General features: G+C 37.7%; 1 protein-coding gene across 4 annotated transcripts in view; it reads right to left on the bottom strand.

Moving 5' to 3' along the window:
- The window catches only part of GOLGA4 (golgin A4), a 119337-nt gene that overhangs the window by 39396 nt on the left and 63183 nt on the right, over positions 1-16758 (bottom strand). For all 4 annotated transcript variants that reach the window (XM_056129093.1, XM_056129097.1, XM_056129095.1 and 1 more), the window contains 6 exons: positions 12372-12550; positions 11690-11818; positions 9599-9754; positions 4035-8266; positions 2834-2955; positions 2337-2467 (listed from right to left, as the gene is read on the bottom strand). In XM_056129093.1, the coding sequence (XP_055985068.1) occupies positions 2337-2467; positions 2834-2955; positions 4035-8266; positions 9599-9754; positions 11690-11818; positions 12372-12550 (4949 nt within the window). The remainder of the gene's footprint in view (positions 1-2336; positions 2468-2833; positions 2956-4034; positions 8267-9598; positions 9755-11689; positions 11819-12371; positions 12551-16758) is intronic.

Raw genomic sequence — 16758 nt, 5'->3', positions numbered from 1 at the left:
CATAAACATAGTAGCTTTTCAAAGAGATTGACAAAAAAAATGAAATCCTATATAAACCTCCAATTTTGTCAATTTTCAAATGAGAGACTGGTATAAAATATATCTCTGAATCAAAAGAATATGGGGTTTGCTAAGAATAAACATATCCTTATAGCAATATTTGCATTTAAAATCTGTTTAAGACAGAGTCTGCATTTGTGGTGTTTACATGGGCTCTTCCTACGAAAATCACAAAGTCAGTCCCACACTTAAGTGGAAAGCATAAGGATGTCTGTCACATACTGCCCAATACAGCAGGCACTAGTCTTCCTGGCTATGAACTAGCTATGAACAATTGAAAAGTGGCTGGCCCAAAGAACAAATAGATAATTTTTATACTGACTACCCGATCAAAAGGGGTATAAAGGATTAGTTAATATATTATTTTTCAAATTAAGCCCACCTACTTCATTTCATTTTTCAAAAATGTGACTACTGGGAAAATGCATTTCATATTTGAGGCTGCATTCTATTTCTAAAGGTAGTGCTGGTCTAAAACACAGGAAGGGGCTTGAAAGAGAGTCTACCCAGTGCAGCTTGCCCACACTCTGCTTCCTGCTCACTTGGTTCACTAGCCTAAGCCTGAAGCATGGAGGGCCATTCCCTTCGTCTCCCTCCTCTATCCACACAGTAGATTTGTAAAGGAACCACAACACAGGTTAAGTGACTGCTCCCTTCCCCCCTCTCTAACTACAGAGGTCTGACACGGCCCTTGGCTGGCCAACCACAGGTACTCTATACTTTACCCATTCCTACAGAAAGGAAGTTCACAAAAGGGAACTCTATAGCTGTGGCACAATTTTACTCCTATAAAGTCCCTAACTTATTCATCCATGATAAATAGCAGTTTCTTTGCAAAGTTCCTTAAATAAATAAAACGTATGACATTTAGAAAGAACCTGCCACAATTCTACCAATAGTTTTAGGAAATAATTTACCTATGCAAAACTTCCTTTTCCTTGCACAAAACAAAACCCAGAAAATGAAACCAAATCAACTTTAATGGATTTTCTAATTCCAATATTTGCATTCAAGAAACAATAGTACTGTGGGCAGGAGCGGGGCGGTCTCTTAAAAGGTATGAAAGGGCCCCATTAACCAGACAGTTCACTGCTGGGTCCCTCAATACTAGGGACCATCAGTGCCACCCCAGCAATGCTTGAGGGTCTCCGGGGCTACACCAGGGAGACAGATGTTCAGGGGACCAGTAGGAAACAAACCAGGGCTAAACCCTAAGAAGATATGCACCCTAACCCCTATACTATCTCCTTGGCCGAAAATCACTAGGATGTATTAAAACTTCTCATTATGTATTTCATGGAAGTATAAGAAAATGTGAAAAATTCAACTCTTCTTTTTATACTGAGGTTTAAAGCTCTATAAATATATAAAGGAAATATTTATACTTAAGTGTCATATCCTGAAATTTCAGTATTTTCAATTACATTTAAAATAATTATTCAACTATTTCTTGGCTAAGACTTCTAGTCTGAATGACTACTCAGTTGAAGCATGATTCTCTGATTTATGTAATCTGAGCATGTAATGAAGTAAGGCTTGCAGTAACTAAAGAATCTGCAACCCAACCAAAAAAATATGTACAATATTTTATACTTGAAATGTTCTGAAGACCAAAATACTCACTAGCATTTATGGCATATATTCACACACACAAGTGACAATGCTAATCCACCACTAGTAGAGTAAGTAAAGAACTAATCCTTCCCTAAATATCAAAGATTTGGCTGATACTATACATTCTCCCTCCCCTTTTTTTCTCCTTTAGAAATAATGCAAAGTGGAGTAGAAACAGAGTAGTTAAGCGGGCCTCCAGGAAATGTTCCAGCTAAGTAACCGCATTCATACAAACACTGTCCCATTAGTAAGAACCCATCCAAGCTCTCAATTCTTAGTCCTATTCTCTCACAATTAAGTCCGACTCTGAGAAAGAGAGAGAAGACAACCTATTACTCCCCTAGGTAACTAGCTGCTGCTATAATAACCAACTGCCTGGTTAACAGAATCTGATTAGGAAATTATAATTTTTGGAGAAATCAATTAGACTCCATATAAATCTACATGCAGTATAGAAACAACAATTTGGGTAATGTTGAACCAAAATGAAAACCTTTCTACATTAGAAAAACAAAACCTGACAAAATAATTTTCTTTCAAATATTTCAAACTATTTATAAAGTCTAATACAGCTAAATACTGAGAGGGAGGAAGTGGTGGGGGAGAGAGAGAAAGAGAGAGAGAGGAGGAGGGAAGAAAAGGAGAAGGGAAAAATACGGTACATCAAGGATTTCTTCATATCTTCTGACTGTTCTTTGTAGATCGTCTTCTTTCTCTGCAATTTTTTTATGTAACTGATTTGTCTCTTCTTGATGGGTCTCCATAAGTTCAGCTTCCACTTCCTGGGCTTTATCTAATAAGTGAAAAATGGACACAAATAAGAAAGCACATTAGGTAAGAGTATCCATATCCCAATTTCAATAAAAATCCTTACTCAATTAAATTTAATTTAAAAACTTAAGTGACCCAATATAAGCTGACAGAAAGGAGTTTTATAAGGTAATTAATTAGTGCTTTCAGGTCTCTCACCTGTTCCTTCTCTTGCTAGGGCAAACCAGGTCATGTAGATTTCCATTAACAACTTTTATTGGGCAAGAATCATTTTTTCCCCTCCACTATAATTAAAGAACTCAACACAATGTGGAAAAAAAAAGTCTGAGTTATAGAGTCTCTGCTGATGATTCTGATGGGTTCTTCAATGCATTTAAATTTTACTTACCGATGGTTTCTTTTATGGTCATCTCCAGCTCATGTTCCTTTTGTGCCAGTTGTGTGTTAAACTCTCTCATTAGTTGTTTTAGTGTGGAATTGTGCTTCAACTCCAGATCTTCCTGCTCCTGTCTAAGTAACCAATACAACGGGTGTGAATCAGAAAGAAAAAAAAAAAAGGAATTAGCTGCTCTTGGACATGAAACACGAAGGTCTTTAAAACAATTTGTACCGTATAACCACTGATCAAAGAACAGTTTAAGAGTGTCTGTGAATGTATTTGGGTGCAGAAACCCCCTGAAAAGACAACCTATGATTCTCTCTGGGAGACTGTCCTCTGGGAGGGGACTGAGAATCCCTTCTCCCCCCACCCCACTTTTAAGTTTTCCGCCATATGCCTCTCTGATATGTAATAACAATGCAATATTAAATATATGTGTGTATGTATGTATTGTTTTATATCCATGGGTTGCTGGGGAATCAAACCCGTGTACAAGGCAAGCACCCTACCTACAATACTCTAACTCTGGTCCTAATAACCAAAGTTTTATTTTACTCTACTGAAATTCAATTTATATTCCAGATCTCTTAACTTTCATTTCATATTTCTGAAATCTGAGCTGCCTTCTGCACAGCGGTAGGGCATTTGCCTTGCATGAGCCAACATGGCTGACCCGTGTTCGATTCCTCCACCCCTCTCGGAGAGCCTAGCAAGCTACCGAGAGTATCTCACCCACACAGCAAAGCCTGGCAAACTACCCGTGATGTATTCGATATGCCAAACACAGTAACAACAAAGTCTCACAATGGAGATGTTACTGGGCCCGCTGGAGTAAATCAATAAACAATGGGAGGACAGTGACAGTGACAGTGAGCTGCCTTCTACAACCTTTACAGTAGTTTGGTTTGATTTTACAAGTCAAAGACTTGCTCTTCGGCAGCCCATTTTGCAAAGCAAGCACCCTGCCTGCTGTACGATCTCTCCAGTCCTGAAAAATAATATTTTAAAAACTCAAATAATTACTTGATTGTGAACCTAACAACCATAATCTTTCTACAAGAAAAGGTTTAACCTTTAATACTACTATATATGAAATACTACTTTAACCTTACACCATCTATTTCTCAATATTTAGCTCACTATATTTAATAGTTCATGTAAGAGAAAATTATATTAGGCACACAAAATGAATGCTTTAAAAAGTACTCACTTGATTCTCTCTTCCATTTCTTGTTCATGTTCTTTCTTTATTATATCCAATTCTTGCTGATGCTCCTTCCGCAACACTCGAAGATCTTTCTGCAATTTAACAATCTCCTTACCCAGTTTCTGCTTCTCTCGTTCTGCCCCTTCTAATTTAAACTCCAGGTCATTGTGCTCAGACTCTGTGTTACTGAGCAATCTGGGTTGGACCCCATGTGATTTGGACTTTTCATCAGCATTCGTTTCCAAGGTATTTGTGAATTTACTTGTTTCATCTATCTGCTGCTGTGTAGCCTGTAATTTTTCATATTTTGAGATCAGTTCTTCCACTTCAACTCTATGTGCTTCCTTCTCTCTTACTAAGCTTGAATCCAGCTCTTTAATCTTTTGCTCCAACATCTGACAGGTTAGTTCCTTCTCCTGGAGGATTTTCTGGACATCGTCATCCACATTTTCCAAGTTTTGCTTTGCTGTGTTATTTTTACCTCCCTCTTCTACTTGTTGAGATGCTTCCAAGGGATATGTGTTTTTTCCTTTAAGTTCTTCTTGAAGATGACTGATCATAACTTGATCCTCACGTTGCTTTGCTTCACTGTATTCGATCTTTTGTAAGAGCTCTTGGTATTTGCATTGCATTTCAGAATGAGAAGAAGTCATCTCTTCTCTTTCTTGCTCCAGTTTCTGCAATAGCTTTTCTTTTGCCATTAAATCTCTTTGTAAAACACTGACTTTTTCTTCACATGCCTTCTGCACACAGTCTTGGGAAGCTACCTCTTCCTGCTCAGCACATGCCAAATTATTTGCTGATCTGGGTACAACTGATGCTTCTGGCAGGGGTGAACTTTCTGTGGACTTGAGTTTTTCTTCCAAGATATGAATCTCATTCTCCCTTTCCTTCAGTTTTATGTGCAGCTCACTCAAACGGCTTTCTGCATCTTGTTTATACTGCTGTTCTTTCTCTTCCATCTGAGACAGTAACTGTTTCTTGATGGCAGCAATTTTCTGTTCAGCTTTTTTCTTCAGTTCTGCTAGTTTTGTAGCACTTTCTTGCTCAAGTCTATCTTCCAGTGCTTTTAATGCCTGTTCTTTACTCTTCATACTTGAATCCATACATTCTAATTCTTTCTTTGTAGTCTCCAGTTCAGCTTTCACAAAAGACACTTGCTTTTCCAGTCCTAAAACTTTTTCTTCAGCTTCTTTAACCCTGTTGTCCTTCTCTTCCCCTAACTCTTGCATGTGCTGAAGTTTCTGAGCCAGTTCATTCCGTTCAATGTCCTTTTGTTGGTTGTAATTCCTAAGAACTTCACTTAAGGACTCGATTTCACTTGTTTTCTGAGCAACATGTTCCTCTAATTCTGCAATTCTTGCTGTTTGAGTTTTTAACTCATTCTCTAAATTACTCTCCTTTTTTTCCAACTGGCTCTTCTTGTCTTCCATTTCACCCTTTAAACCTTCAAATGTCTTACTTTGCTGATCAAGGTCTGCCTTCAATGAAGTTATCTTCTCCTCCTTTTCACTGCCTTCCTTTGTTTTTAACTCAAGCTGCGTCTGCAATTCTTTAATAGTACTTTGATACTGTGTAAATTTTGACTGAGCTTTCTTCTTCCATTCTGAGAATTTGTTGGACAAATGATCCTCCCTTTCAAGAGCAGACATTTTCTCCTTACTCAAAGTTTCAGCTTTCAAAGATAAATCTTGCACCTGAACTTGTAATTCATGTTGTTCTTCATCGTATTGCTTTCTGAGAGATGAAATGGCCGCTTCTTTTTCAGTCAGGCTGATGCTATTCTCAAGCTGAGCATTCAAATCAGTTAACTGTTTACTCAGACTACTGATCTCCAACTTTTTCTCTGTAAGCTCTTCTTTCATCAAAGTGAGAGCATTGATGTTTTCAGCTAACTCTTTCTTCAGCTGCGTGATACAAGACTCCTTTTCTGAGGCGGCCTGCTGCTGATGGCCTCCTTCCATCTGTAGGGCTTCCTTTTCTGTGACAAGGCCTTCAATATCAGCCTTCAAGCTCCTAATTTGATTTTCTTTTTCTTCTAACTGACAGGAAGCCTGTTGAAAAGAACTATGGAGTGTACTCTGCTCTTCAGTTAGCCGGCTAAGCTGTGTTTCTAGTTCAGCAACTTTGCAAGTTTTCAATACTAGTACCTCCTTAACTTTAGCTGTGTGGTGCTGACAATGAGAAATTCTAGAGAGAAGAGCATTAATTTTACTGCTACTACTATTGATGAGTTCGTTTGTTTTGGTTTGTAAGAAGGCCTCGGATTTCTTAGCGTAAAGATCCAGCTGAATAGCGAGTTCCTCAGAAAGTTTTGCGAATTCCGAACTTTTCTCTTCCAGGCTTTTCTTACATCTTTCATGTGAAGATTTTAAACTCTGGAATTCTTCATCTGTAGTTTTCAACTTGTCAGTCAGCTCAGAAACCTTAAGTTTATCTTTTTCTGCTAGCATCTTTAGCTCAACTATACATTCCTGATGACAAGTATTCTCCTTCAGAGAATGATCCAAGTCAACTTCCAGCTTTTGAAGCTGTGCCTTCAGTTTAGTTTCATTTTCTGAGAGAGAATTCATATGAGCAGACTTCTGGTTTAACTGTTCTTGCAATTCCTTTACCTTTGTATCCTGTTTAATCCCTTCTTCCTTCAGCCATGCTATTTCCTTGTTCATCTCTTCTTTCTCACACCCAAACAGAAGTATCTTTTGCTTCAATTCGGCTACCTCTTGCTCTTTTTCCTGTAACTGAGTTTCATGGTTTTCCTGAAGTTCTTCAGCTTGCTGATTAAGTTTCTTTTCCCAGACTGATATGACATCATTGAGTTCTCGCCTATGCACCTCAGTAAGACTTTCTATTTGTTCCTTCTGGTTCGTTTCCAACTTTGACACAGCATCATTGATTCCAGCTGAGTTAGCCTGTGCCATTTCCAAAATTTTGGCATTGAACTGTTTTTCTTTCTGACTAAGCTCTAGAACGGTATTTTCAAGCTCCTTTTTAAGTTTTGCCTCCTGATCCAACAGTTTTTTCTTTAATGATTCTTGCATTTCTTTAGCTTTTTGCTTAATTTTTTCCATCTTTTTTTCTTGATTTTTCAATTTGGTTTCATATTCTTCATGCAAAACACTAATACTATCCTCCTTTGCTGACAGTTTCTGTTTGAGTATTTCAGTTTCTTTGCTTTGTCCTTCCTTCATTTGTAAAATTATATTTTCTTTTTCCATCAAGATTTGTTTTGTCTGTTGCTGTTCCACATTGTGATCTTTAAGCTGGGACTCATAGAGTTGGGTTAAAGATTTTACTTTTTCTTCCATTTCACTATTCTTCTTCTCAAGTTGCTGCATTAAGTCCTGTACCTGGATTTTGTGTGTGTCTAACTCAGTACAGACAACTTTTTTCTGTGTTTCAACCTCAGCTACCTGTTTGGTAAGAAGAGATTTTTCTGTTTCAAAGTCTAACAACTTCTGCTGCAACTGGGCTAACTGCTCCTCATATGTTTTTGCCTGCTCATGTGCAGTACTCTGGTGTGACTGACAAAGATCAAGCTTAGCAGATGCCTTTTGGAGTTCCCCTTCAGACCTTCTAATATCTGCCTCCAAGTTTTCCACATGAGCCTGATGCTCTTTTAGATGCTTGTCCTTTTCCTTCAGAAGAAGCCCAAGATGATTAATTTCATCTTTTAGTGCCTTCTCAGTTCTCTGGAAAGACATCTCTTGTTCTTTAATGATACTGTCAACTTGTTGCTGGTGGTGATTTTTCTGTTCATCTAATTTGGCTTCTAAGTCCTGCTTCACTTTATCTGCTTGGTCCTTTAGAACAGAAAGTTCCTCTTGTAGTTTATCACGAACTTTTAATACTTCTGAAAGTTCAGAAGACAACGATTCTAGTTCTGTTTGCTTCACATCAAGCTTTTCTAAAGTCTTTTCGTTCATCTCTGATATGTGGGCCTGGAAGAGAATCTCTTTGTCTTTCAACAATGTCTCTTTCTCTTGTTCATGCTTTTCCCTAAGCTTTTCCATTTCACTCTGATGCTGTTGCTCCATCTTTTGAAATTTTTCAGTCCACAGGTTATCCTGCTGGTGCTGTAGGCTTTCCAATTCTGTCTTGTGTTTTTCAATCATGATTGTGATTTCTTTATTGTGCTTATTTTTTTCAGCTTCCAAATGAACAGTCAAATCATCTGATTGATTTTTGCTCTCTTGCAGGCTTTTTTCCAAAGAACTTTCTAATTCAAGAATTCTCTGTTAATGAAAACAGATGTATTTTTGTTAAAAAACACATTTGTTTACTAGCAGTGATAGACATGGCATAATGTCTATACATACTGTAAAATTAAAATTTGAATAAATAAGTATGATATCATACCAAATATTAAACAGGACAAAGAATCTGTGCTTAGTTCCTAAAGGAATCATATAATAAAAAAAGAATCTATTCTTAACACAAATCATAATTCCAGAATTTTTTTCTATATATTTCAATGACATATTTTCAAAAATATTTTAAATGGTGAGCAAAATTAAAATAAAACATAAATAGATAATAGAAAGATGGGTATTTTTTCTATTCAGATTATAATAGCATTCTGTTATTTTAATAATTTTGAAAGAAAATGTGTCCGGTTTTTCTACACCAAAAATATTCAAGATTTTGTAAAAATGAAGGAATTTCTAGAAGAAGGAATGTAGCTCAGTCATGGAGCATATACATTGCATGTTTGGGGCCCTAGGGTCCAGGATCCCTCCATAAACATCACTCCCCCAAAAGAAGAAACTTTCTGTTTTTCCAAAGATTACCACTGTCTCATAAACATAACAATTCTGACTGAAATGAAAAAGGCAAAGACTAAGAATGTCGAATGTCAACTGGAAAGAACTTAATGTATCGCCAAATCCAATCTCATCATGTTATTGGTGAAGCAATGAAGCTGATTCCTTTGCCCCTTACTTACAAAGCTAGCAAGTGGAAGATCTAGACCTCCTGAGAACCAATTCCCTACCACCACGCCACTTAATGTGTAAGTGGGACACCAGACAATAAAACACAGTTTGGAATGGGTAAGAACTATGACTAGTTCATTATCTACGTGAGCTTAAAGGTAAAAATATAAACAGTAACCATTTATTCAAAACCGATGATTCATACAGTTCATATGCTGCTTCAAAGGGCCTTAAAAATGAAAACGTTTATGTAAAAGCAGGGCATCTGACTAACTTAAGTGTGATACAAAAAAAAATGATTATTTCCAGAACATGGTATGAGATGAAGCTGACAGCCAGGAAGGTGCCAGAGCAGGTTTTGCTTTCAAAATGAGGCCCCTTACTACACAGGGATGAATGAGTAACACAGTAGAATTGCACAGTCCAAGTACAAAGACAGAAACAGCCCGCTGTAGGCAGGTCTGGGGAAAATGAAGTACGTCTCAAAACCACTCTCCCGTCAATAGCTCTTACAACCTGAAAAGGAAGCGCGAATCTATCTCAAGCTATCCCATTCAAGCCATAGCTTCTGTACGACGTTACAGAGACACACCAGTAATTCCACAGATCTGGGACACAAATATTTAAACTTACAGTTCTGTAGGTTTCGGCTTCATGTTGAAGGTCCTGAAGTTTCTTTTCGCTCTCTGTGAGGATCGCTTTTTTCTGCAACTCTAACTCTTCCAGAGCCAGGGATTCTTGCTGTTCTTTCTCTTGGGTGATCTTCAAATACTCCGATCGACTTTTTTCCTGAGTGGCAAATCAATAATAGCATCTCAGACCCACTGACCTCTTCATGGGAGTGGTCTGCCCCTGAGTTAGAGGGAGGTGGTATCATCACTGCTCTGGTGCTCGCTCCACGTGAACAAGGCGCACCCTGTGCACTCTGGCCCACCTTTGCCACAAATACTACTGAGCTGCAAAATTTGGTTTCAGTAATCCCCACTGCAACTGCTGCTTTTCACCATTACAAATGTTTTGCAAAATAACACAGAAAATGAAGGATGACACAACAACTGCTCTCTTCTCTACACCAGAATCTTCAAGAAACTAGACTGCAAGGGTATAGGTCTTCTGATGCTTTATTTTAATCTAAATCAGCAGGCTACATGTCAATATATGGATTAGATCAAAGAATTATTTATTAAAGTGTGCATCACTCTTCAAATGACAGGCTCTGTTACCGCTCCATCAGTCCTGAAAAGCTTATCTGCTGTTATTATGTATCAACATTCATACTGAAATTTTTGAAGAGAATCTCCAGAGAGCACATTAAACACTTAGTAACTTTGTAGTCCAACTAAAATTAATTATCTAAATCTACTCCTTAGTATTACCATTGCCAACAGCAATATTTTCAAGTGAATATCTGCTTGAAGGGAAGATCTGTATAATTTATAATTGCTTATAATATATAGTTAAATATATGTATTAAAATCTACTTAAATATTATAAGCAGATTTATAAAAAAATTCATTTATATACCATCAATGTTAAAGCATCATTTTAAACACAATGTACTATAGACTATATTTAAAGATATCTCTATATGCTCATAAAAAATAAATGATGAAATTTCAATAATCTGCTGAATTGTGATGATCAATTCAAAATTAGCTTCTTTGTGAGATGAGTAAAGAGGGGAACAAAAGGGGTCAAACGCTTGTGTACACATGTCCATGGCCTGCCTGTGTTCATGTCCTGCGCTGAGTCTGTCAGCAATCCCTCAAACATGGTTTTAACAAAGCTACTGTTCACATCTCAGTTCTCCAAAGGCCAGTAACTCCAACATGAAAATCATCCACAGCCGGTCAACAGAAAATTCCCTGATTCAGCTGAAGAACCAGGGATATGACTCCAGTCAGAGCTCATGAACCTGTGCGCATCTGAACCTGGGTTCAAACCCTGTAGCTCTGAGTTTCCCTGTCTCCCCTACTATACATGGCCCTCAAGACACAATAGCAAGTAAAACCAAAGCCAAAAATCACTGCTGGGCCCAGAAACAGCTCCAAGGCAGAGTGCCTGCTTTGCACACTAACTGCGATCCCTGGCATTATCAAGTGTGTAAGCGCCACAACCAAGCGTGCAACCCCTAGAGCACTGCAACAATGACAGCAAAGCTCTTTGTTTAGTATTTATGCAGAATATTTAGAGATTATAAAAATATTCACAAGTAAACTTAATATAGTTTGAAATATTTTGACTATTCATACATCAATATATTTTGTCAGTTTGTTTTTGTTTTGGGGACACACCTAGTGGTGCTCAGGGCTTATTCTTGGCTCTGAGCTCAGTGATCACTTGTGGCCGACTTGGGATCATATGGGATGCCAAGGATAAAAGCCGGGTTGGCTGCATGCAAGGCAAGGGCCTTACCTACTATACTATCTCTCTGGCTCCCATAAATACATTTTTAACTAAACGTAAATATAAACTCTCCAGAGTTTAGCGAGAAAAGTATCTGCAAGCCTGAGGGACTCGATTTCCCAACACATCAATCCTGTGCCATTCAGGACTCTTGGCACAACAAAAAATCAATGCAATCTCCAGCACACTTCCAAGTGTGTGCAAACATCATAAAGAGTATATCTGAGCACCACAACGAAGTGTGCAACCCACAGTAAGTATGGCACCCAACATGCGGTACCCAACATCAACCTGGAGCAAAAACAAAATAGTACTCACAAGAGCTACTTTCATTTGCTCCTGAAGTTCCCTCTCTTGGGCCTGAAAGCTCTTGGTCAGTTCCTGTTCTTTGCTAACCAGCTCCTCTTCATGAAGCTTCCGTAGTTTTGCCACTTGTTCTGAGGATTTCTGAAAATCAAATAATTAAAATGAAACATCTAAAATAAACTATGTAACTTTACAAATAATAATAATGTATTAGTTGAATTACTGACCTAATAGTTTCTTTAGCAGAAAAATCAAAACACAACTCTCACACAAATCAAAAGTCACTGTCTTGGGGTCTGAGAATACAGGGCGTAATGCAAGCTGGTGGTGCATTCCACTGACCCTATTCAAATCCCCAGCACCACATGGGGGTCCCCAGGTTACCAACAGAGTCAGAAATAGCCCTTGAACACCTCAGGTTGTAGCCTAAAACTGAAAATCTAATCACAATTCTTGAAAGTCAAAAGAAAATCCATAAAGCATTGTTCCTCATGTAAGACAAGGAACACCACTTTTACAGGATTAATGCTTTGTTTTATGTGTCAAAGCATTTTTCCCCTATATCATGAACAACACGAAATAAGCCATGGTCTAAAATGCAAGTAAACTCTTTTATATATAAAGACAGCTAAAAAATCATTAACAATGAATTTCAAGATTGTTAAAGCTTACTTCAATCTAGAATAATCCTTACTTTTGTTACATTCACGACCTCCTGTTTCACCCGACTTAATTCCTGTTGAAGACTGAAACGTTCTTCCTCATTTGCTTTTTCAATAGCTTTTATCTGTTCATCCATTTCTGCCTTCATTTTCCTCCGTGCTTCTTCTGATTTTTGGGCTGTACTTAAGGCTTTTTCAAGTTCTTCAAAAGCTATAATGAAAACAGCACAAAACAAGTATCTCAAGAAATACTATCATTGAGCTAACGGATCGATTGTTCATACAGTTTACGAGAAACTAAGAGCAGCAGCAGCAAGACAGGTTAAAAAAAAAAAACTTATCATTGTTTTAAGCTAAGAGGTATTTCCAAGTAGCTCAACAAAGCCTAAGAAATGTCCAGTCACTACAGCCGATTTGTCTTTGAGTTCAGGATTAGAATCTTTAGAATGCTTACACAAACTGAAGCTTTGAAGTTTGAAATAAAAAAATCAAATCACTAACAGCTCCTCACACTACCCACAATATTCTTATGAGCAAAAAAAATCTTTCTTAAAATGAATATACTTGCTTCTGTACTATGTAACTCCAACTGCCTTTTTGCTTACTATGCAGTTCGTGAATACTATCAATAATGGGCATTATCAGTTACAAGGGCATTTAAGAAAATAAAAAATTCTTTGACTAATCTTGTTTTTTTTATTTCAACTACATAATAAAAGAGAAGATCTTTTTATTAATACTTACTAGCTAAGTCACAGTTTTAAACAATGTAATTTGAAAGAAAACCTGCTCTTAGGTAAGTGAAAATCTTTAACTGATTCAAGAATATATATAGAAAAGGCAATAGCAGCAAGAACTTATCAATCAAATGAAATACAAAATCAAGCCCTGCAGACAACTCACCTAGTCTATAGTAGAAAAACTTTTAAGAATCACTTGCCAGGCACCAACCAAAATCCATATAGAAAGGGTGCAACAAGTGGGTAACTGGGCACCAAAACAGGTATTGGTATATATTTGTATGCTTGTACATATGTGTATGCATGTGTAGGTATGGATTTGTACATGTGTGTATTATATATATGTATATATATATATATATGCTTGTTTGCATACACATATTCTCTTGCTGACACAATGATACCCTGTGAAAATCCTATTGCTCTTTGCATCCTGGATTCTCCACTTTAGTCCTCAGACTAAAAGCCACCAGACATCCCTTTTATCAGAGATGAAGTATTTTATCAAAACACCAGAGGTTTGGAGGCGGGTTGGGTTTTTTTGGTTTCTGTTGTTTTCCTTGTCTGTTTGGGGTTTGTATGGTTTGTTTTAGGGTGCACACCAGGTGGTGCTGAGGGCTTATTCCTGGCTCTGCACTAAGAGATCACTCCTGGCGGTGTACAGGGGACCATATGGGGTGTCGAGGATTGAATCCAGGCCAGTTGCGTGCTATTCAGACAGGGTTAAATGCCCTATCTGCTATACTATTGCTCTGGCCCCTGAGGATGGGTTTTTAATACTTACAAGAAGCATGCTGATGGATGCTTCTACCACTGTCATCTGTTCAGTTCTACCACTGTCATCAATATTATACAAATAGTACTTCCACTATCAGTGGCATAAAAAATATGGGTTCACCTGCAGCTTCCGGGAAAGAGAAAAAGGGAGAGGAAGTCCTCTTATTAACCACAATCTGATTACCAGATAAGGACTGGGCACAGAAATTAGACACTTGAAGAAAAAATCTGTTCTAAAGCATTTTCTTAATGACAAGATACGTTAGGTTATAGAACAAAGTCAAAAGAATGGCTGACTTATTTTGTTACTTTGTTCAATTTTGTTTTTGTTTTTGGGCCACACCCAGCAGAGCTCAGGACTTACTCCTGGCTCTGTGATCAGTGATCATTCCTGGTTGGGGTTCAGGGGACCATATGTGGTGCTGGGGATCAAATCCAGTCAGGAGCCTGCAAGGGAAGCACCTTACCCACTGTAACTAGTTGACCAGGCCCTGACTTTGCCCAATATTTTTAAAAAATAACCTCTGGAAACTTTATCTTTGATTTTTAAAAGATCTACCCAATTTATTCTTTTCATAAACCCAAAGAATAAGACACATATTCAAATAAGATTTAAATATCAAAGGAATGTAAATTAGCTGATGATATTTACCTATAAATATCAATTCTTAGACATAATTATATAGAGAGATCATTCAGTGGGTTAAGCACATGCTTATATGTGAGAGACCTGGGTGCCCAGTACCACATAATCACCCAAACACTGCTGGAGCAATCCCCAAGCAGCCAGCCAGGAGTGGCTTCTGAGCAGAGGCAGGTATGGACCCCAAACAATGTGTGTGTGTGTGCGCGCGCGCGCGTGTGTGTGTATGTGTGTATGTGTAAATGAAGTATTTAAAAAGAAATGTCTTTGTGTTATTCTTTTGCTATAAATTCCAGGGTAGAGCATTTAAAAAATCAGCTCTTGTATTAATAAATCAGTTCCCTAACTTCCTAAAAATAGGTAAAGTGATTCATTATGGAAAAGATATTCTATAATAGAACACATACCTCATATTTTATGTTCAAGATTTAAATATAGGGAAACTTTTTAAAAGACTGGTAACATTGTATAGTGCTAAGATGTCACCAACATCTGTTCTTCAGTATGTTAAATTGCATCTTAGCAGTTCTATTTTATACAACTATGTTAAATCAGATTCAAGAAAAACTAAACAGTTTTGATGATTTTCCAGAAAAGGTTTCTAATGAAAACCTTGTCAATTAAACAACACAAAATTGTTTATAGTGAAAATCAAGTGAGTTTCCTTCTCTTTATTTTTTTTAGTTCTAGTATTCGGTGAGATATAAAAATAAGAGGGCTAGAGAGATATAATACAGTGTTAAAGTGCTTGCCTTGCATCTGGCCAACTTGATTCAATCCCCAACACATGTAGTTTCTTTCCAAACAAACAGCAACAAAGTAGTTCTAATTGAAATATAATTTTCTAATAGTTTTCTAACTAAATCTTAGAGTACTAACCTATAGTTTAATTTTAGTGTTTATTGTACTGAAATCATTTTAAGTCACTTAATTATCCATGATGGAATAATTAAATCAGAATAGTGTCCCACAAGGTTTTTTTTTGTTTGTTTTTTATTTGGGGGCCACATTTGACAGTGCAAGGGTGACAGGGTTTTCACCTGGTGGTGCTTGGGGGGTGGAGTGGTGACGTAGGTGCCATGGATTGGCTTCTATATGCAAGGTTCTTAAGCGCCCTGGCCCTTTATCAGTTTTAACCTAAATATAATCCCCTCCTTCACTTCAGCCACTAACTCAGAGAATAACACTATTTTATACCTAAGGAAAAAACCCTTCAACCCTTTTAACTCAGCATCTTCATTCAAATGTGATAACTGAAATATCCAACTTTAGCCTTAGATGATAAATCATCTAAGATTATACAGGGCTAGTTATAGAAATTTATCATTGATTTAAAAATTCCTTACTTTGCCTTATCTTTTTTAAAAAAAAATGATGTTACTTAAGTTCAAGTAAGCAATAATAAATTTGGGGGCTGGAGAGAAGGTATAGTACTTTATACAGCTGGCCTGGGTTTAAACTTCAGCACCTCTAGGGTCGCTGGAGTCTGCCAGTAGCAATCCCCATACACACAGAGCCAGGAGTAAGCCCTGAGCACAATCAGTAAGGCTCAAAAGCCAAACAAACAAAAAAGTAATAATGTACCTTTCTAACCCCCAGTATCTGAGCCTGACAACTACTGATGATGAAATGCAACCAAACAAAAAACCTATCCCTGGCCATCCTGTTTCCTTAATGTTAAGTTTCGACCCCTCCCCCCACCATGCCCCGCCCCATAAAGGACATATCTACTGACATGTCCACAGAGACAAGCGCTTTTTCAAAACCAGTTTGAGTCCTACACTGCAGCCACAAACGACACCACTTCCTTTACTGAAGACTGTCCCATCAATGGTGCAGGAATATACAGTGAGAGTTTACTTACTGACTAGAAACGTCCTCCCTTCTGATCTTGCAACCACCAGACTCTGGAAGCTCCATCTACTAAGTGATGTGATTGTCCCAAGAGTAAATTCCCCAAGCTTTCTAAATGAAATGCCGTTACAACTGAACAATGATACTACACAGGAGTAAGTATGCTCTGAATGCCTAATTTATCTTGCAATTACTGACAAAGAGTATGTGAGTGGGGAGGAATAAAGCTGGGCCAGTCACAGCTGACAAGTCTTCTGCCAACATGCAGGGTGCATGGGGAACTACAGTCACAGCACACACCGAGACGCTAAGCACAAACTGCCGCCAAGTGTTGCAAGAACACATCCTGTGTTCTTCCAAAGCGAAATTCAATGTATCTCAGGCAACTCTTGTTTTAAAAAGAAC

The sequence above is a fragment of the Sorex fumeus genome, unplaced genomic scaffold (genome assembly GCF_029834395.1).
Source record: "Sorex fumeus unplaced genomic scaffold, SorFum_2.1 ptg000072l, whole genome shotgun sequence".
In the NCBI taxonomy this organism is placed as follows: domain Eukaryota; kingdom Metazoa; phylum Chordata; class Mammalia; order Eulipotyphla; family Soricidae; genus Sorex; species Sorex fumeus.
This window is presented reverse-complemented; position numbering and strand designations above follow the sequence as displayed.